The 20,552-nt window shown below is 47.4% G+C and overlaps 2 protein-coding genes across 9 annotated transcripts in view; one reads left to right on the forward strand and one right to left on the reverse strand.

Annotated features, from left to right (window-relative positions):
* Positions 1-2,304: 2,304 nt before the first annotated feature.
* Positions 2,305-8,367, forward strand: NR2E3 (nuclear receptor subfamily 2 group E member 3). Its single transcript, XM_036907577.2, has 8 exons — positions 2,305-2,392; positions 2,894-3,020; positions 3,190-3,293; positions 3,383-3,631; positions 3,748-3,923; positions 4,818-5,064; positions 5,312-5,417; positions 7,462-8,367. Exons 1-8 carry the CDS (start codon positions 2,311-2,313, stop codon positions 7,592-7,594), a joined length of 1,224 nt encoding a protein of 407 aa, XP_036763472.2. The 5' UTR covers positions 2,305-2,310; the 3' UTR covers positions 7,595-8,367.
* A 3,284-nt stretch (positions 8,368-11,651) lies between these two features.
* The window catches only part of MYO9A (myosin IXA), a 358,540-nt gene continuing 349,639 nt past the window's right edge, over positions 11,652-20,552 (reverse strand). For all 8 annotated transcript variants that reach the window (XM_057488942.1, XM_057488943.1, XM_057488944.1 and 5 more), the window contains 3 exons: positions 19,114-19,316; positions 16,966-17,108; positions 11,652-16,356 (listed from right to left, as the gene is read on the reverse strand). In XM_057488942.1, coding sequence (XP_057344925.1) covers positions 15,893-16,356; positions 16,966-17,108; positions 19,114-19,316 — 810 coding nt within the window. In that variant the 3' untranslated portion in view covers positions 11,652-15,892. The remainder of the gene's footprint in view (positions 16,357-16,965; positions 17,109-19,113; positions 19,317-20,552) is intronic.

Here is a 20,552-nt window from a genome sequence, read left to right on the forward strand (position 1 = left end):
GTCCCAAGTATTTGTGTGAGCGTTCTTCTTGCTTTCTCATTCTCATCATCAGCGAAACAAATGACCTCATAGGGCACCTGGCCTGGCTGACGCCTCCATCCTGGAACCCTTCCTTCCCTTGCACCCACGATTCTCCCTGTCAGCTCCCTTGCCGGAGGCTCTTCCTCAGCCCCAGCCGCCAGGACTAGAGGCCCTCTGTAGGCGCTCTCCTCCCTGCATACCTGTGCTCATGGTACCCCCTCAATCCTGGGGCTTCAGGGACCACCTCCATGCGGACATGCTGGGGACGGGTTGGTTGAGGCGTGCGGCGTGGGTCTTCACGCCAGGACTCCCGGTGGATCTGTGGGCGGAAGCTCGGGGCAGAGACCCAGGCGGAGCCCGGTGTGGCCACAGAAGCCAAGAACTTTTGCAAGATGGCCAAGGAGAGAGTGGAAAGGTGTGCCACCAACCTCTGGGCACACTGAGATGATGACGAGTTCAGAAAGGGGAGGGAGATGCTAACAGGAAGAAGAGGGGGAGATGCGCTCTGGGAAAGAGGGACAGGTCAAGCAAGGTCAGGAGGTAAGATGGTGCTGGACACCTGGCAGTGCAGGGTCCTGAGGGCTGCCTGTCAGCATGGGCTGGGGGCGAGCACAGGGGCAGAGGAGGCCAGGGGAGGGGCCTCAGCCGGTGGCCTCGATCTTCTGAGGCCCCAGAAAGCAGATTACCCTGCAAAGCCCCCCGAGCTGACTTTCCAAATCCCCGATAGTGCTTCTCTGTCACAGTGAGAGTTAACCCCACTTACATAAGGGACCTGGCCCACCCGCTGTGCCCTTAACTCCGTGACGCTTCCATACGCTTCATACAGTTCCCACTGACCTTTGGGCTCTAAAGACGGGCCAAGCCCTGCCCCCAGAGCTAAGCCCGGGTCGGCTGAGGATGGGGGTCCCCTCCAGGCCTATATGGGGCTTTCTGCGCCACCTCGGGCACGTGGTAGGGGCAGAGGAGCGGGAAAGGAAAGGCAGTTACTGAGGATTGCTCTGTGGTCTTCTCAATAACCTCAAGAAGCCGCAGTAAGAACAGTCCCCATCATGGCTTGTGCTTTTAGTCAGTACCAGGCACAGAAACGCCCTGAGAATTACCTCAGTGTCCCTAACTACACTATCAGACAGGTATTCTTGTCACCCCTTTTAACACACAAGGAAACTGAAGCTCAAACAGCTTAAATCACTTGCTCAGGGACACGCAGACCGCCTGTGAGAGCAGGGATTTGCACGTGGGTCTGTCTTGGCTTCCTCCACATTCCCTCTGGGGCTGGGACTTTGTCCACAGAGAGATAGATGCGTCCTTCCACCTCTTCTCAGAACCATTTCTGTGCTGGAGCTGAGAAAGCAGGGGACAGCCTGCCTAGGACTGTAAGGCCAACTCAGGGACAGGAGGGGAGGCTGCCTGAGAGCCTGTAACCGGGCTCCCTGGCCTCTAGTTCTGCAGGCCCCGCCCCCCAGCCCACCTGCTGCCTCACAGGCCTGAAGGAGACCCCCCACATTGGGTTCCAGCCTCCCTGCCTCTGGGCCACCTTAGTTCCTGTGTTAGACCCGTTCCCATGTGTGAAGGGGGCTGACTCTGCAGTGGGCGTCTAGGCACTGTTGGCCTTCCAGGGAGGTGAGGTCCCTGAATCCTGATCCCCAGTCAGTCCCTTATGAAAGGGTTGGGTGAGACCCACAGGGCAGAGAGCTGGACCCACCCAGAACCCACAGTGGGCACCGCATGCACAGAGCCCCACACAGACTCACACACAGCTTGGCAATGCACACTTGCTCACAGACACAGGCTGAGCAGCTCAAAAAGATTAAAGTCTTGGGGGCCGTGGAATCCACGCCACCCTTTAAGGTTTGTCATTGAAGGGTGAACGGCTTGAGAGCACAGGGCAGAAGGGACCCAGGGACACTGGGCAGCCTGGGGGCTGCTGTGGGGGCAGCAGGACTGACCTGCTCCAGGGACACCGTGGTAATGCTGCAGGTGTGGCTGGTTGATCCCCTGTGGAGACAGTAAAGATTAAGAGGATCACAAGCTGCGTCCTGAGCGAAATCTCCTCGAGCCAGAGCTGCTGCTGTGAGAAGTTGGGGCAGTCCCTGAGTCCAGAGGGAGGGAACAGGAGGCAGGAAGAGAGAGGGAGACCGCCCGGGCAGGGAGAAGGAGAAGCAGAGATAGAAGAGACACTGGCACAAACAGGGAGGCAGAGGCTGGGCCCGCCTCAGCACCCAGGAGGCGTCCCCTCAGGCAAAAAGGCAGAGACTGCCCTGGCGGCCCAGCACTGGGCCCTCAGAGCTGATGAGCTCCAACGTGGCTGCAGCTGTGGCTGCCTCCAGGAAGGAGTCCCCGGGCAGACGGGGCCTGGGGGAGGAGCCGACAGGTATGGCTTTCCTGGAGGTAGGGTCGGGGACACTGGGGAGTGGAGTGCGGGCCAGAGGTTTGCAGGGACCAAGGGCTGTGGGCAACGTGAGGGACCTTGCTGGTGGACTCAGAGTCCTAGACACAGGGGCCCAGCAGAGCCTCCACAGGCCGGCTGAGCTGATGGGGAAGGAAAGAAAAGAGAAGCAGCCTTAGGCTTTAGCAGCAGAGGTCCCCGAGACATGTTGGCAAAAATGTTCTTGTGGGAGGAGAGCCTGAAGCCACCTGCGGAGAGGGGCAGTGGGAGGTGCAGAAGTGGCGGCAGAGACAGTGCTCTGGTTGGCAAGCGGCCGAGAGGGGTGGGGCGGGGTGTGTGATAAGGGAGACACTTGTGTCCAGACTTCGGGCCACATTTAGACACAGGAGTGGGCAGGAACCTGGGGACAGGGAAGGGGAATGAGTGGTGGAGGACCGGTGTCCCTGGGAAGGGGTGCAGCCCCGCCCAGCCCTGCCCTGCCCCCAGGCGCGGGCCCCCCGCTGCGGTGTCGCGTGTGCGGGGACAGCAGCAGTGGGAAGCACTACGGCATCTACGCCTGCAACGGCTGCAGCGGCTTCTTCAAGAGGAGCGTAAGGAGGCGGCTCATCTACAGGTGAGCGAGGGCGGCCCGCCCGGGGAGCCCCACCAGCCTCCTGCCCCTGGGGCAGCCTGGCAGGGACGGAGGGTGTTCAGGGAAGAAGGGGCTAGGGCCAGCATGTCCGGACGCTGCAGCCCAGGGTCTGGGCAGGACATGGACATCCTGGGGCTCCCTCTGCCTGCAGGTGCCAGGTCGGGGCAGGGGTGTGCCCGGTGGACAAAGCCCACCGGAACCAGTGCCAGGCCTGCCGGCTGAAGAAGTGTCTGCAGGAGGGCATGAACCAGGACGGTGAGTCGGGAGCCGGTCTGGAGAAGCGTGACAGAGGAGACGGGGGTGCATTCCCACTGGGCTCTTCTAACCCTGCCTGCCCCCCACAGCCGTGCAGAATGAGCGCCAGCCACGGAGCACGGCCCAGGTCCGCCCGGACAGCGTGGGGTCAGACAAGGAATTGCAGCTGGAGCCCCGGGGCACCCGCTTGGCCCTGGCAGGGCCCAGTCCACGGGGCCCCATCCCTGCTTCTGCAGCCAGAGCCCTGGGGCCCGGGGCCTGCACACCTCCAGGGCAACAGCACTTCATGGCCAGTCTTATAACAGCAGAAACCTGTGCTAAGCTGGAGCCTGAGGATGGTAAGTGGGAGGATGAATAAGTTCCTGGGTCACAGAGGAGGTCACAGCTCCTGGTCTGTATCCTCACATTTGGAGCCCTGAGCAGGGGCTAATGTCACAACCTTGGCCTCCAACAGCTGATGAGAATATCGATGTCACCAGCAATGACCCCGAGTTCCCCTCATCCCCATATTCCTCTTCATCTCCCTGTGGCCTGGACAGCATCCATGAAACGTCAGCACGCCTGCTCTTCATGGCTGTCAAGTGGGCCAAGAACCTGCCCGTGTTCTCCGACCTGCCCTTCCGGGATCAGGTACACCTGTCAGGGGCCGGGGGTGGGCATGAGTCAGCCAGGTGCAGGTGATGATTGTGGTGTGCAGGTGATGACTGGGGTGCACAGGGCTTGCAGATGGTGACCATTGGGGGTGCACATGTCTGAGTCAGTGATGGCTGGAGGTAATGTCTCAGGGTTGAGACTGTTGGAGGTCTCATATCTCTGGGCAGTGAAGATGGGCAGGGAAGGCACCTGGGGGACCACAGTGGCCAGGGTTACACAGGGACCAGGGAGTTGAAGTCAGTGCTCCTGGCTCCCTGGGTCTTCTTTCCTCCTGGACCAGCCCTCAGGTCCTGCAGATGCTCTGCACTTGACAGGAGGGTCTGCATACCCGGAACAGCACAAGCAGGCAACTCCGGGTTCCCTTGGAGTGCAGATGCCTCTGACTTCGTGAAGGGTTTGAATTTCAGCCCAACCTCTTCACCTCTGTGATGCTGCTCTGGGCTTCTCCTGGGCAAGCAGACCTGTCATGATAAACTCGGGAAGAGGGGCCCACGGTGGGACTGAGCCCCTCGACAGTGGTTTGGATGGAGTAGCTCAGGAGGTAGGCCTAGTCTTCCCTGTACCCTCAGCTTAGCGTGCTCGTGGGAGTGTCTGCGAGGGGCTCCAACTTTCCCATTTAGGCTCTCTTAAATATTCCATCTGTGGTTCTGGATGGAACCATTAGAGTGAGATCCAAGGCCGCTGGGCCAGATGGTGCCAAATCCCCGAGCTCTTTGCCCCTGGCTGATGTCAGGTAGAGGTCAGGAGAACATTCTGGGCACCCAGGACCAGCCCTTCCTTTCCTAGGGCACCAGGAAGGTGGCGGAGGCTACAGGCTGAGCCAGAGATGCTGTGCATCGGCCATCACACTCCCTCCCTCTCTGTGCACAGGTGATCCTGCTGGAAGAGGCGTGGAGTGAGCTCTTCCTCCTCGGAGCCATTCAGTGGTCTCTGCCTCTGGACAGCTCCCCGCTGCTGGCCCCAGCTGAGATGTCCGCTGCTGGCCGCCCCCAGGGCCTCCTGGGGCTGGCCAGTGCCGAGGCTCGCGTCCTGCAGGAAACCGTCTCACGCTTCCGGGCACTGGCCGTGGACCCCACCGAGTTCGCCTGCATGAAGGCCCTGGTCCTCTTCAAACCAGGTAGCTGAGTCTTTGCCAAAACCTTAAAGAAAAGGGATTGGGGATGAAGAATGGAATCCCGGTGGCTTCCTTCTGCCTCTGGCTCTTCCTCCGTAACCCCGCCGAGGCCCAGATATGTGCAGGCTTCTTCCTCGGCGGGCAGGAGGAGAGAGGTATAGGGCTGGGCACCCCCCTCCGGGGCCCCTGGCAGGCTGTGAGTGGAGCAGGGTGGGCTGGGAGGGTTCTAACTGCTTCTGCTTCTCTCCAGAAACTCGGGGCCTGAAGGACCCTGAGCATGTGGAGGCCTTACAGGACCAGTCCCAAGTGATGCTGAGCCAGCACAGCAAGGCCCACCACCCCAGCCAGCCTGTGAGGTGACCTGATCGGCTGCCTGCGCGCCCATCTATCCTTCCAATCTTTCACTCCCTTACTCACCTCTCTGACACCGTCTCAGGGCTGCACCAATTAGCTCAAAGGTCTCAGTTCAACCAGCATGTATCCAAATGTATCCCACATCTGCTGTGTATGCCAGACACAGTGCCAGGCCCTGGGAATGGGGACCAAAAGGTGCATTAAGACAAAGTTGATGCCTTCCAGGGATGCCCAGCACAGTGATCACACCAAGATGAGAACTACCCTAGGCAGATATTGAGGGTTGCATGTATCTGAAGGAGACAGAGACCCACTGGGTACAAAGCAGAACTGAGGGGATTTTGAGAAGGCAGGATTGGACTTGGAAGGATGGGCAGAGGGGAGCCACTGTAGGTGCATGGGCAATAGCCCAACCCTGCCCGGGTTTGGGGGACCGTGGCTGCAGTCTGGGAGTGTGGCTGGGGAGGGTGGGGGCAGGGGCCTGTGCTCTGGGTCAGCCCCACTTGGCCCAGCACCAGATACAATGGAGCCCCAGCAAGACTGGACCACATGGCCTCCAGGCATCTGTTGGCTATTTTAGACCAAATTATCTACATTTTATTAGGGCTCCCAGCAGTTCTCTCTGAAGAAGTAAGCTAACATGGGCAGCTTCAAATCACCTAATCTGATAAATTATCACAAGAAGAGGTAATTTCCTTTTCAGATATGTCAAAGTATACCAGGAATATACTGTGTTGTACAGAAAGATTGCTGCTGCTTATAAGTATAGGGAGAACTGTTCCTAAGGCCTGACATGGCATCCTATGAATGGTCATCACAGACACCAGTGGTCCTCCTAGGCCAAGTTTCTATGGGGACCAGCTCCTGGAGATGTCTGGGCATAGGCTTTGTGTCAAATTTCAATATTCTTATTAAGATTTCCTATGTCACTTCTATAGTGGTCTAATGCCAACTACATGCAGAAGTGAGTGTGGAGAGAATGCTTTGAGATTCTCTAAGTCAGTGGATTTCAGTGTTTAAAAACTAATACTCAGGAAAAAGACAATTTCCATTATAACTCAGTATACACATAGATATTTCTATTGCATTTTTTTTTATAGGCTGGTTGTGACCCACTAAATTTAATTCCAGACCCACTAATAGATGCATTCCTGCAGTCTGACAAAGAATTTCTCCACCTGACTTTTATAGTTACCTCTTTCTAACATTCTTTAGACTGGAAAACAGAAGAAGAGAGGCTCGGGGAGCGTGTGTGACTGTTCAGCACATCCCCTTGGCACTGACAAGAGAAAGAAAGCCCTTGGGTTGGCCAAGTTCAGCAGATAATTGGGGGGTGGGGGAGGCTCCTTACAGAGCTCCGTGGAGGAAGTTCAGGGTGGAACCACCCCACTTTGGAGTGGCCTTCTTGACGCTGGGTGCTGACCACAGCTGTCGGCACTCCTTCCCAAAGAAGGTCTGACCCCTCTGTCTCTTGGGCCTTCCCCATCCGCCCTCTCTGCACCAGTGACCCCTTCCTTGGCAAATGGTTCTTATTACTACAATTACTTTTTTTCTGGATGAGTTTCCCAGCTACAAAAATTATGCTTCAACTTCAGAGCACTTCACTAATGGTAACTCTATCATCCTAGGTGGTTTACAGAAAGGAATTATATTTTTATTCAAATACATATATAAAAATTACCGTGGGGGCAGATGGGAGGGACAGCAAAAAAATATATAAATTATAATCATAATTATCATAGTCAAATATATGATTAATAACTCATATATATTAATATAAATAACTTCTCATTTTATAACCTTGCACATAATATTTATTCACTATTTTCATCACACTCCTCAACTGAACATATTGAAAGGGGGCCACCATGGGTTGGGGCAGGTGGCTGCAACCCCTCCAGTGAATGGGGACTTCCCTCAAAATTCCTGCTTACCCACCCTGGGTACCTCTCTTCTCTCCCTTCCCCTCTGCCTTCCCTGGGGGCACCCCAGGACTCCTGCTCAGAAGCTGGTAAGAAACCTGATGGTGGCCTCTCTCCTGTTCAGGTTTGGGAAATTACTCCTGCTCCTGCCTTCTTTGAGGTTCATCACTTCTGAACGTGTTGAGCTCCTCTTTTTCCGCAAGACCATAGGGAATACTCCAATGGAGAAGCTCCTTTGTGATATGTTCAAAAACTAATGTAAATGGAAGTAAAATGGGTACAGCCACTTGGAAAACAATCTTTTGGGGCTAAACATTTGCTGTGACCCAGCCATTCCACTTGTAGGTATGTGTACAGAGCAGAAATGTCCACCACGTATTCATAGCAGCTGTATTCATCATAATAGTCCCAAACTGTACACTGAGAGTAAAACTGATTAATACATTGTGGTTTATTCATATAATGAAAAACTAAAAAAGTGAACTCTGTGGCATCTTACTACACTGATGGACAGTGACTGCAATGGGGTATGGGGGGAACTCGATAATATGGGTGAATGTAATAAGCACATTGTTTTTCATATGAAACCTTCATAAGAGTATATATCAACAATACCTTAATAAAAAATAAAAAACGTAAAAATTAAGAAAAAGTAGTGATAGCTCTGGGAGATGCCAGTTAAATTGGAGGGCAAAACTCCATGCCTAAAATAAAGACCATGGGAACTGCTTTCTTCTGCAAAAAAAAAAAAAAGAAAAAGAGTGAACTACCAATACATGTGACGACATGGATAAATCTCAGACATAAAAGTTGAAGGTACGAGTTCTGCTTACACGAAGCTCAGGAACAGGCGAGACCTGCCGATGGTGGTAGAAATCAGAAGAGTGGGTACCTCTGGAGTGGGGGTCGGGTAGTCGGAAGGAGGCCTTAGGGGGCCTCTGGTATGCTAGAAATGTTCTTCATTTTGATCTGGGTGCTGGTTTCACAAATTCACTCATTCATAAAAATTAACTGAGCAGCACACTTAATATTTGCATGCCTACTATACCACGTTAGGCCTCGATAGAAGAGTGAAAAACAAAAGCAGGAAACTGGATGTGGCCCAGGCTTCCCTTTGAGGACACTGCAAGAAGGAGCAGAGGGTCTCGAATCCCATCTAGATTCCCCTGTGAGTCAGAGTCCGGAGACACAAATTCAAGCCCAAACAATCTCCCACGAGTCAACACCCCAGCTTTTCTCCAGACGGCATCCACCACCCCATGGCTTCTCGATCTCTCTCTTCCTTATCCTTCCTCACCCCTCCATAAACAAAGGTGAGTTACCAACAAAGGCAGCTACAGCCAGTTCTTGTGAGCAGGAATCTCCATCACTTCTTAATTTCCTTATGGAAGATAAAGCTTAGACAAACCTCATACTTCTCAAAGACAGACCCAGAAGACCTAAACAGTAATAATACTAACAAAATTTAGCATCTACCAGGCATTTTATATACTAGACAGTGGCCTGAACCATGAATGTGCATTGGTATTTAATCCTCAGGTGAATTTGGGGGTACAAATCATTCTCGTTTATAAATGCACAAACTGAAGCTTAGGGCTCAGACTTCGGTGGTATCTACTTACCTCTGGCACTGCCTCGTCCCCATATCCCTCCACGCCTGCAATTGGCTGAACAATTCTGTTGCGTTTTTTGTTTGAAATCAAGATGGAAAAGGTAATGTGAGAAATCTGTGCAATCCTAGGGGTTCTCTGCCCTTTGGCCTGTGTATGAACCCTAACCGACATAAATACCCTGCCGTGATGGAGAAAGGACGGTTCTGAACACTCTGCTCTGTAAACAATAGCTAGGCTGGTGCCCAGAGTGGAGAGTGTGGCAGTCCTGCCAATCACAAACCCCTCCCACTGAAGCACTCCAACCACTTGAGTCTCTTGATCTTCTGAAAGCATCAGACTTGCCTCAGTTATTCAGGTCATTTAATGTGTATGATGCCATCACCCTATCCAATTCCCTATCAAAAGTTTTATCCATAAGGTTTAAAGAACCATATATAGAAAGCCTGGGCAGAGGCACTTAGCTAAAAACGTGTTGACATATGACCAGATAAGCCCTGCTGTGTCCCAGTCTTGAATTTGAGAACCTAAGACTACACAGGAAGCTGAAGTTCCAGGCTAGTGTCTGAGACGTGTGAACACAGCAGTTCTACACTGGGAAAGATTGTTTGGGATGGCCAGGGCAAGTCTTGGAGAATTAGAGGAGCTACATAAACTGGATTATCTGCTGTCAACCTGGCATTAATACCAGCCCCTACCCCCAACCTCCCGACCTCCATCATCTCAGATCTTGTGTTCGTTGCAGAGATGCCAGGGACTACATTTGCCAGGATCCCCTTCCCCTATGGTTTGCTAACAGAAGGAAGATTTGAAAGGTAAACGAGAAGCCATCATTCTCTGGAGGCAGTTGCAGCCAGTTGTGTGGGAAGATAGAGATTTCACAGCAGCCTTCTTTGGTAGCTTCCAGACAAGCTTTTGAGAACTTTAGAACTTGGCTGAGAGCCGTGTTGGCTTTCTCAACTGTCGGGTACTTCTCTGACCTTTGTTTCCTCGATGTTTATGTCAAGTCCTCAATTCTTTGAGTGGCTTCTTTTTTCCTAATACAATATGGCTTTCTGTTGATCACAGGATTTACTCAACCTCCTGCAGTAAATCAGCTCCCCTGAAATCCAGATGGGTGACAGCTTCCACTGCAGTTAGGACTAGGAGAGGGGAGAAAGCTTTTTTGCCTTCAATGCATAAGTGCCTTTGGTTATGAAGCATATAGAGGTAGTCCCCGTGGGCCTATCTTGGCCTTTCAACCAGTTGTCAGATTTGTAAGACTCTTTCTCTACTTCTCCACCCTTATGGGAATTTTTTTAAAGGCAGATAAAGACTCAAAGATACCAAGAAGCACCCATTTAAATTATAAATATAATTTGATAGCAGAATCCAGATACTGTGGATGACTAGCCTCCATCTAGTAGACATCACTGGCTCTCCCCAGTGGAAACCCTGCTCTACAGGTGCAGGGAGCTTTGTTTTGTTCACCAATGTACTCCAAGCACCTCAGGCAGGTGGGTGTTGGGTATGTTTGTGGGATGCGTGGATAAAAGGCCACACAGAACTGGGAAGTGACAAAGATTCAGCAGACAGATATCATGTGTGTCTCATTTCCTTCCATTGTCGTGTCCCTGGCTCTAAGATGCTGAACTGCTACCCAATCTAGGAGAAAGAACAAAATGTAAAAAATGAAAGCTCTGGTCTCTTTAGAACTCCTTACACCTTTCTGCTCTCATCTTCTCATTTGGAAAGGCTTATTGTAGGACTGAGTAATCACAGGGGCAAGTTTTAAAAATGTAATTTCTAGGTTTTCTTTGATCAATTAAGAAAATTTTAAGAAACACTTCACTGCCATTTCTATGTAATGTCAATGTAATGCAAAACTGTAAAGTTAATACATATGGGAATGATAGTTTCAGAATTTAAAATAAATAAATAGAAAAAATTTGATTAGGGGATAACTCGCTACATTAATTTCTTTGCCATTTCATCTTATACCTGGTTTGACATTTGGAAACCCCTGATCTCACCCAGTACCTAAGTGCAGCCACCTTTTGTTAAGTGCTGGGGATCCAAGAGTCAGCAAGATGTTCCTTGCCTTGGGAAGTTTACATTAAACGGTTTTTAGATGCCACAAATATTGAGTTGTTCAGAACACAAGACATCTAACCCAATTTAAGGGGGAAGAGGAAATTTCCAAGTAGAACTGCCTTTTACACTGAGAAGAGTCAGTAGGAGTTATCCAGAGAAGTATACTTGGAGAAAATAACTTATTTTCAGACAGAAAAACTACATCCAGCAATGGCAAATGACTTTCCCAAAGTCATGCAGTAAAATGGCAGGACAAAATGACCAAAAAAACTAGGTTGGAATTCTCGGGCCCTCTATTAACAGGACATTGCTGCTGCTTCATGGCCTTTCCTGGTGAGAATCCTAAATGCAGATTTATTGCCTTTGCCACCCACCTAGCTCTAAACTGATTAAACAAAGTCTTGACAGCTAGCAGCTAGGATCATTTACAGGAAACTAAGAGCTTGGATCTCCTGCATTTGAATTCAGTGGAGTTCCAATAACTACCACCTCTGCACTTTGTCAATCTGGGGCTCAATCCTTTTTTTACCGAACCAAATGGTCTAATAATAATCACTGCTGTTGTTAGGGCTGGGTTGGAGCGGGTTGAGGTGGAAGCCACAATGGTCAGAAAACAAACCACACATATTGCTGCTTCTAGAAGCTTTGTTCTTTAATGAGCCATGGAGTGATTTGTTCATCAAGCTGCTTTTGTGTAGCCACACAGCGCATATTTTGAGTGACACAAACTGCACTTTATACAGATGATGTCTTGCTTGCTACCCCCCTTAAAAAAAAAACCCAAAAGGAAATTACAAAGTGCCTGTTGATTGCATCAGGAATGTAAGCAGTTCTATGGGTGAGATAAACCACTCTTCTTATAGAATTATTCTGTTAAACAGTAAAATGATATTATATTTCACAGGATATGTCCTTTTACAATACATAGTCTTTTAAAGATTTACACTCAGCATACTTATAAATTACTTTAAATCCATTAAAATAATATAATACTAATCTGTAGTCCACACCTTTCCCCTAGTGAATATAATTGCTTGGTTAAAAAGGTGCAACTTTTATATGACCTAAAAGGGCTGATAAATACCTATTAAGTATGGGTGGATAGCAAGATGACAGCCCCTTTTGTGGGGCTTTTTTGAAAATAGTTTGAACCAAGAGACAAACAAGACCTAACAGACCCATCTCCACAATCATCATTTTGCTGTTACCCTTTAACACCAAATCAAATGTGGGAGTGGTTCCAGAGACAAGGGGTTAACATTATTTTAGGGGCATGGAGAGACAGAGGACTCCCACAAGTACCAAGGAATTTTACTATCAAGGATAGCACGGTGTGGGCAACAGCGCTGGCGTGACGTAACACATTTGTCAACAGAGAATGACGCATGCCCCACGTCTAGCTCCCCGCTGAGAGGAGAGGAGAAAGGAGAAAGGAGGATGGGGAAAGCCAGCTGGACTGTGTTTCTTTTAACAGTTAAAACTCTTTTAGTTTTGAACACATCCTGAGAATATTTCTTCTCTCTAGTTCACCAAAGTGCTTGTGAAAGGTACACATTCCTTAGTTACAGCTGAACTCCAAGGGCCACAGGCACTGAAGTGGGCCTGTGGAACCTTGCTGGACCACCTCTTTTCAGCCTGCTTCTGGGACCCTCTAAGTTTGACATTGAAAACAATCCTATTGTGATAAACACAGAATCTCCAATTATTTCCCAGCAGGGCAATAGCTGTAGCTGGTCTCCAAACATGAGAGGGTAGGGCTCTGGTGTTCCACCCTGACCTCAGGACTCCCTGTCTCTGCCATATGCACACCGGAAAGGCTGTATCTCCCTTTGTGTTATCAGAAGCCTAGAGTGGCAGAAAAATTAAAATGACAGGAAGTACACAAAGCATTACAAAGTAAAGCATGTCACCTCCCTGAAGCCTCCCTGTATTTGCTGTTGAGGCAATCTGTTTCTATGTGACATACAATGTGACCCTGAAATCACACTTCTCTCTCCCATTACATTTCCTATGATAAGGAATATGTTGGCTTTAATGTAGACAACTAGGCTTTGACTGGGGCTGGCAAAGTGTGAAATGAACAAGGCTTGACATTTTGGAGTACAGGTTCCAAATGTGGGGCTGCCCCAGTGCTGCCATGCAGATATTTTCTTTCGAGGCATTTGAGGTCAAAGGAAACAAGCACAGGAGAAGTGACAGGAACCCACACTGGACACACATTAAAGTTACACATCTTAATCACAAGTGATTATGATAGCGCATCACTTTGTGATGACATAACTTTAACCACTGGAGAGGACCAGTTAGCACGAGATGGAAGGAGATATAGTACTTGGTTCTTATAGTTTTAAGAGTATGGCTTTATCTCTATCAGGCCAACAATGCCTGTTATCCTATGAGAACAACAGCTTTCTTTCCTTCAAAGGGAGGGTCCTACACTTTGCTCTCCATTCTTACAACTGCATGGATTTCTCCTCCCCATTACCCTCCATTCTGGCAGCTTGCTAAATGACTAGAAACCCACAAATCTAGCAACCAAAAAACAAATAGCAAAAACTTTTATTTAATTTTATCCAAATTCAGGTTTCAGGTCCCTGAGAAAAATTATAAAGTCTCTTAACACCCATCACTTAGTTCCTATAAAGTGACCTATATGAGTAGTTTTTTAACTGCCAAAAACTTAGCAAAGAACAAAAAAAAACCCAAAAATCCACAAAGATTTAGAAGGCAAAATATAGGCCAAAATGTGTTTTCTCTGGGACAAAGGAAATTATTCAACAAGGGTAATCTCTTCTCTTGTATGGTCATCGAGCCCATGTTCTGGAACACAGGGAGAGTAGGCATCAGCACCCAGCACTGAACAGCACAGAAGGCCCAGCGCACAACGCAATCTCCCGGGACACCGCGCAGCCTGTGCAGCCTGCTGTGGGGCCCTGGGGCCCCAGCAATCCCACTGTGACACAACCATGCTGAGGGGTTCTGTGAAATTCAAATTCTAAAAGCTTTACACTTATTACTCTGCTCAAAACAGCACAAATAGGGTGGCAGGTGTTTGCAGGACATAAAATCTAAAATTTACTTAGTAACCATCATCATTCTGGGGACTTAAAAAAGTTCCTTTCCCTAGCTCATTTCTGAACCCAAACCAGGAAGAAGTAAGACTTCTGCTACCTTTAGCTGCCACTCAGAATGACGTTCCAAGTCTGACCTCTGGGACTCCACAGTAACCACTGAGGCAGTGGCATGAGGTTCAGTGTTGTGTAACAGGAGAGCCTGTGTCTTAATAAGTCTTAGTATTTCCATAACTTCAAATCATAGAAGTATGAAAAGAACAACCAACCAAAATTCAGGTTATATATGGTAAAGGCTCTTTTTAAGAACAGTGCAAGTGGTAGTTAGACAAATGCATTTAGCAACTTTAAAAATAAACATTTTCACATATCTCAAGAAAGAGTATCATGTTTCATTTTCCATATATTATAAATAGCAAAGACAGATTTCTAATCCCACAAATGCTAAGAAGCTTAAAATGCTATTACAACTCTGGTGCACAGAGACATTCAGGTGAAAAAGATGGTTTGATTTTTCCTTTAACCCAGGAATGAGTGGCTCTCACTCCCCTGTCCACTGGCCCCTAATTTATGGAAAGAAATTCCACAGGGAGGAGGGAAGCATAAGGTTAAAAAGAAATCTGTATACTATACATATATATTTACAGTAAACTTCAGTAACCAGAATATTAACAAAAATAGTTTCAAGTAGTCCTTGATTTTTTTTTTCTCATCTATTTTAATACTGATGATCTGAGGAAAAGAAGATAAAAGTTGGAGGGGTCATATTAAAAACTCGAATATTTTTGGCAGCTTTCTGTAACACTTATTCATGCAGTGTTGTGTGTAAATGTTCAGTAGAAGGGATTAAATGGTCACACTATTTGTCTGAGTTTGTGGTAGATATCCACCAGCAGATGAATAGGTTCATATGTGATCTTCGGTTTACTCTATACAAAGAGAAAAGCATGGATGGATTAGGATGAAACCCTCATGTTTAGAGATGATCACGTCTCTGGGAGATTTAAAAAAAATTAGAGGAACCTGATCCCAGACCAGGGAATATGAGAACAGTATGGCTACCGAAACTTTAGCCCATGCAATGCATTTGGCAGAAACTAACTAGGAGTTAAACCAGCATCAATTACTATGACACCAAACATCAAAAAAAAACCCATGACTTTCTCTTCATTGTGTAACCAGATGTCTGAGAATCATGCTGTGATGGCTTAATGGAAACAACTGCTTTTTTACTTTCCCTAGAATATAACATGGAGTATTTTTCCAAAATCTTAAAATAGGGTGCTTAGACTTTTTGTTTATAAATCCTTGGAAAAAAATTATATTCTAACCCAGCTCCTAACTATCTCCAAATTAACCCAAACACTTTTGCCTGCATGGTGAAGAAAGATTTATGCTTTCTTCAAATGTCAGAAATCAGTGGGTTCCTCAGGCCCACAGCGTAACCCCGCCGAGTTCAACACCTGTGGCTAGGAAGGGAAAAGAGGACAGAGGAGAGGCAACTACAAAGACCTCCGCAATTGACCCAAATCCCCTGGGCCGGGGTGGCTTTGTTAAGTGAAATCTCTAGTCAATTGAAGCAGCCAAGGCACAGCCGGCACCATTCCCAGCAGGCTTCAAAGAGGCCCTTCCACTTCTGCCGAAGACCCAGGAATTCAGCACACAAGGTCTCAGTTGTATGCTTGCAGGAAACGGGACCACAAGTGGGATGGATTATTGTGGATGAGGCGATGAGAAGCAGCCCCAAAGACGAGATGTGGTTTAAGACTCTGTGGCCATAAAAGGACACACAGCTGCCAGTTCAGACCATAAACTCATTATTTCCAAAGAGAGTTAGCTGTTGGGTGGAGCTGCAGTCTGGGTCCACAGTTTTTCTGCGGCTAGACACCACTGTCCCCTCTGGAGTCTCTTTGGTTTTCTGAGGTGAGTTTTTCACATTCTTTAATTTTTGTTTTCCCTTTTCAGGGTTGAAGGTTCCTCTGCTGATGAACTGAGGCCTGTCTTCTAGGGATTTGGTCTGGCCCGGGGGCCCTTCCATTCCCAGGGCCTCACCAGCTGAAGCAGCTCGGTAGAATGGAGATTTGGAATAAATCTGAAATCGTTTTCTGGTCCCACGGGAAGATGCAGTGTTAGACGGACAAAGAGGAGACACCGAGGAGTCCGCTGAATCCCAAGAGTGTTGCTGCCTTTTTAGCTGCTTACTCAACCTGCTCGACGGTTCAGACTTGCCAGCTGCCTTCAGGGAGCCCAGGGCTATGCTTCTCTCTAAGCAAAAAGAGGCCAAAAGCTGTAAATGACAGTTCCCTCCAAAGCAAACCATCACGTGATGAATAGGTGTCACTGTTTACATGTGAAATTGGGTGGGCTAAGATTTTGAGGGTCCAGGCTGACCTACTTTGTGCACAGTCATAACTTCAAGAAGAACTCCCCATCCATTTCTACATTTATCATTTCAGAATCAACCCCAAGGAAGTCTGGTTTAACTATGCCATTAAGAGAGGCCTACAACTCACTGTCAGGCTGTATAGTAAGCCTTACCTCTCACAGCAGGGCACAACTTCTGCTACTCACCCTTAGAAAATGGACCACAGGTCAGTAAGACAACATGTATTGTGATTATTGGCTTTTCTCTGTGGTAAATATAGGAGAAAACACTAAATTACCCCAAAGAAGGCATTACATTGAAGGCTTGGCTAATGAACCACTTTATATAGAAGCTTCATGAAGACTAGTATATTCCAACTCCTTAGGACTGTGCCACCTTTTCACATAAGGTCAAGGCATTCTTGAAATGGACTTCGTCTCAGCTTGGGATTCTTTATTCCTCCCTCTGCAAAACAAATCTGGAGTCTTTTGTCTAATATGTTCATTTACCTGATCTCTCAGAGATGGCACCTTCAGTCTCAATATTCAAATTTTCTGAGCTATCGGCAGTCCCAATGGAGGCCTCAGACTCAAGGGTTTCATCATCGGAGGCACGAGGTTCCAGGACAAGCATCTCAAATGTTAGCTCCTCCCTGTATGATACAATCAAGAGATCCACTAGCATTTGGTAAGAAGTGGAAGAAGACAACAGGAAACAAGACTTTCCATGAAAGTCAGAAATTTAGGTAGCAAAATAGTCACATTCCTTACTGTTCCCATCCCGGGTGGTGATAAGGACCTATAAGCCACAGTAATGGTGCAGGCTAAAGACAGCAAAGGCTGGGACCTGGAATAGGGCTAAGGGTGAAGTGGGGAGGATGCTGCTGCTGTCAGGTATTTTGGTAAAATGAACTCTGGGCTGATAATCAGGAGATCAGGGTTGCAAACTATTAACAATATGTCAGCAAAGTACTTTTCCTCTCTCTGGACCTCAGCTTCCCCATCTACAAAGCAAACAGATTAAACTAGATGGTCTCTAAGATTCCTTCCAGGTCTCAAACTATTTTCCACAAAATTTACTAACTGGATACAAACTGTATTTTCTACTTTATCTAGAGAAACCTCTAAATGAAGTAAAACATTGATCTTTCTGTCCTTTGAAGCTTAGGCCATCTCTACTTAAATTATACTCAACTCTTCTTCATCAGTCACCCACGTACCACTCAGTATGTCCCCTCATTACCTGAAGTCTTTGGTACCTGGCTCCTAATCTTGCTTTCTCACTAATGCCTGATATCAAACAGTGTCTTTATGAAAGCTCACTTTAAGACCTGAAAACTAAAGTTCCTTTATGTCTGCAACTTCTAACATTTCCTCCACTTTATCTAGGCAACCTTCTCCAATGGGCAGATCCTAGAGTTTGTATTACCTGGAAATACATCAGCCCTGAATCCAGTACTCCACTCTGTCCACAGCCTCCTTATCCTTCCAATTCTTACTCCCTTTTCCATCAAGTCTCCTCATTTTCAGAGCCCTCTTCACTTCCACTCTATCTAGTTTGAACCATTCATCTGTCAGTACCTCTAATATAATCTCCTGAAGGGTAGTCTCACTAGCAGTTATAATTGTTATAAGCCAAGTGCACTCACACTTCTGAGAATGTGCCCATTCTTTTTTGTTTCTCTGGAAAGACTTTCCCATTCTTAACAAATTCCTATTCATTCTTCAATGCCTCGAATACCATTTTCATCAAAGCTGAGTTATGCCCTCTTTTCAGATCATTCTTATATTATAGTTAGCCCCTGGTCAATAAACACCACTTCTGCCTTAATGTTCTGCAGAGCTGAGACCTATCTGCTTTTTCAGATTGGCTAAATTCTAGAACCAATTTCAACAGGCAAAAAAGTACTTTTAAAGACTCATAGCCCCTCATGGATCAAGCTCTCAGATATGGGATCCAGGGATCCTGGAATTCAGGAACAAAAATCCCCTTAAAACTTTAGAGTCATCATTGTCAACTGAACCAGTATACAGAACCTTTAGGGAGAACCAAGGGATGTTCATATTATCTCCAAGATGTAGTGTTACCCACACCTGCTCCAGTGATAGTGGCTGTCACAGGGTTATTTATTTGTCCCTCTCCTAAACTCAACCGATTATTCTACTGAGTCTCTGAGCACCCTCTAGAGTTGCTGCCTTTCCCTGACCATCCAGTTCTGGCCCCGTGGCACTACTGATCTTCAGATAATAATCTTCCTTCATGGAGTTCTGAATAATGCCCATTCTTGAAAGGGACTTTTTCTAAGGACTGAGAATCCTTATTCCTCCTTTTAGAGACAAATCTGTTCATCAGTGCCGCTCTCTGCCCTTTTAGGAACTTGGCTAAGGCTGCCCACCCTGCCCAGTGAGCCTCTCCAGGGTCATGACTATCATACCAGCTTTAGGTCTCTCTGCCACAGAGCTTCCTTTGCTGAGGTGATAGCTTTCACACTGTTACCTGAGTACAGGCAACATATCCTTGTCATCTCTGCATCCCTATCACCTGACACAGTCCTTGACAGATAGGAAATACTTAACAAGTAAGGAAAAAGAAAGAAAAGAAGGAAGGAAATGAAAACAGGTAACAACTGGTTGCTCGCTTTCCCCCTGGAAACTCACTTCTCCTTCTGTAGGCTCTCAATCTGCTCCGTCAGCACTCGCTCCTCCTGCTGCATAACTGCTTGCTGCTGTTCTGTGATGTCGGTCTCCACGGCTGCCTCACTAGTCAAGGTCTCTTCGGGGATGTCAGACACAGAGGGCAGCTGAGCAACAGCAGGAGAGGAAGCACCTGGATAGTTTCCTCGACGAAGACGCCCCTTTCCCTGCAAAGAAATACATGTTATAATGTAAATTGAGTGGCTGCATCGGTTTTACATGGCCCATTGAGGGTGACAAGCATTATGTGCATCTCATTGAGTGGCAGGAATCGTGAAAACGCTCTGCAAGGCCTGTGACATTTAGTGAGGTACCACCCATCAAACTTAGGTTACACATTTCTGGCAAGAGCACTGGGAAATGGGTACTTCATGGGAGTGTACGAACACATTATTTACTGAGATGAGATTCTTTCAGTCTAAGCTGCATCCACTCCAAACTAAATATGCACATGTGGCTATTTAAACTTAATTAAAATTAAGTAAAAGTAACATTTAGTTCTGCCTTCATACCTGCTGTATCTCAAGTGCTCAGTACCCACAGGGAGCTTGTGACTACCCTGTTGAACAGTACAGACATAGAGCATTTCCATCAACACAGAAAGTTCTGATGGAAAACACTACTCTGTGACTTTAGCCCTGAATGCACAATCTCTCTAGGAACACTACAGATACATGTCCTGAACTCAGTTTTATTTAAAAAAGAGTAATTTATATATCACAGGGTGCTAGTGAGAGATATTCTCTGAGAACAACTCAATAAACTTCTTTCTTGAGGTCAGGGTTCTCACTGCTTTTAAATTGGTCACCTTGTATATGATATAATGGCAGCCTGGGTATTTCAGATTAAAGCTCCTTCTGAGAACAACTGGACCAAATGTAAAAACCCAACATATTCTTGAAGGTATGAGAGAGCTAACAAGGTAGACCAAGGAGAGGCTAGCCCAGATTTAGGGCTAATTTAAATTTAAGATGAGGTGGCTATGAGTCAAACTTTTGACAGACTACAGCAGGGGTCAGCAAACTATGGGCCAAATCTGGCCTTGTGCTTGATTCTATAAATAAAGTTTTACTGAAATACATTATGCTCATTAACTCATGCACTGTCTACAGCTCATCTGTATAACAATGGCTGGATTGATTGCTGCAACAGAGATTATATGGCCCACGAAGCCTAAAATATTTATTCTCTGGTCCTTTGTAGAAAAAGTTTGCCAACCCCTGGGGTAGAGAATAGTTGGAGTGCAGACCCATGCCAGGGTGTGGACAGCTACCTGGTAAGACCTCCATGCCTGATGCTATAATCCCCAAGGTTTGTATCCTAGACACAAGGGCATACACTGAAATTATAATAGTCCTTCCAGACATTACAGCCTAGCTTTAAGTCATTTGAATGATCCAAAA

This window comes from Manis pentadactyla, chromosome 11, assembly GCF_030020395.1.
Source record: "Manis pentadactyla isolate mManPen7 chromosome 11, mManPen7.hap1, whole genome shotgun sequence".
Taxonomy (NCBI): Eukaryota; Metazoa; Chordata; class Mammalia; order Pholidota; family Manidae; genus Manis; species Manis pentadactyla.

Coding starts and splice junctions, on each gene's coding strand:
- NR2E3 (XM_036907577.2), top strand. CDS start 2,311: ATGAGCTCCAACGTGGCTGCAGCTGTGGCTGCCTCCAGGAAGGAGTCC. Junction 3,294..3,382: donor GGAGGGCATGAACCAGGACG/GTGAGTCGGGAG, acceptor TGCCCCCCACAG/CCGTGCAGAATGAGCGCCAG. Junction 5,418..7,461: donor CACCCCAGCCAGCCTGTGAG/GTGACCTGATCG, acceptor TCTCCTGTTCAG/GTTTGGGAAATTACTCCTGC.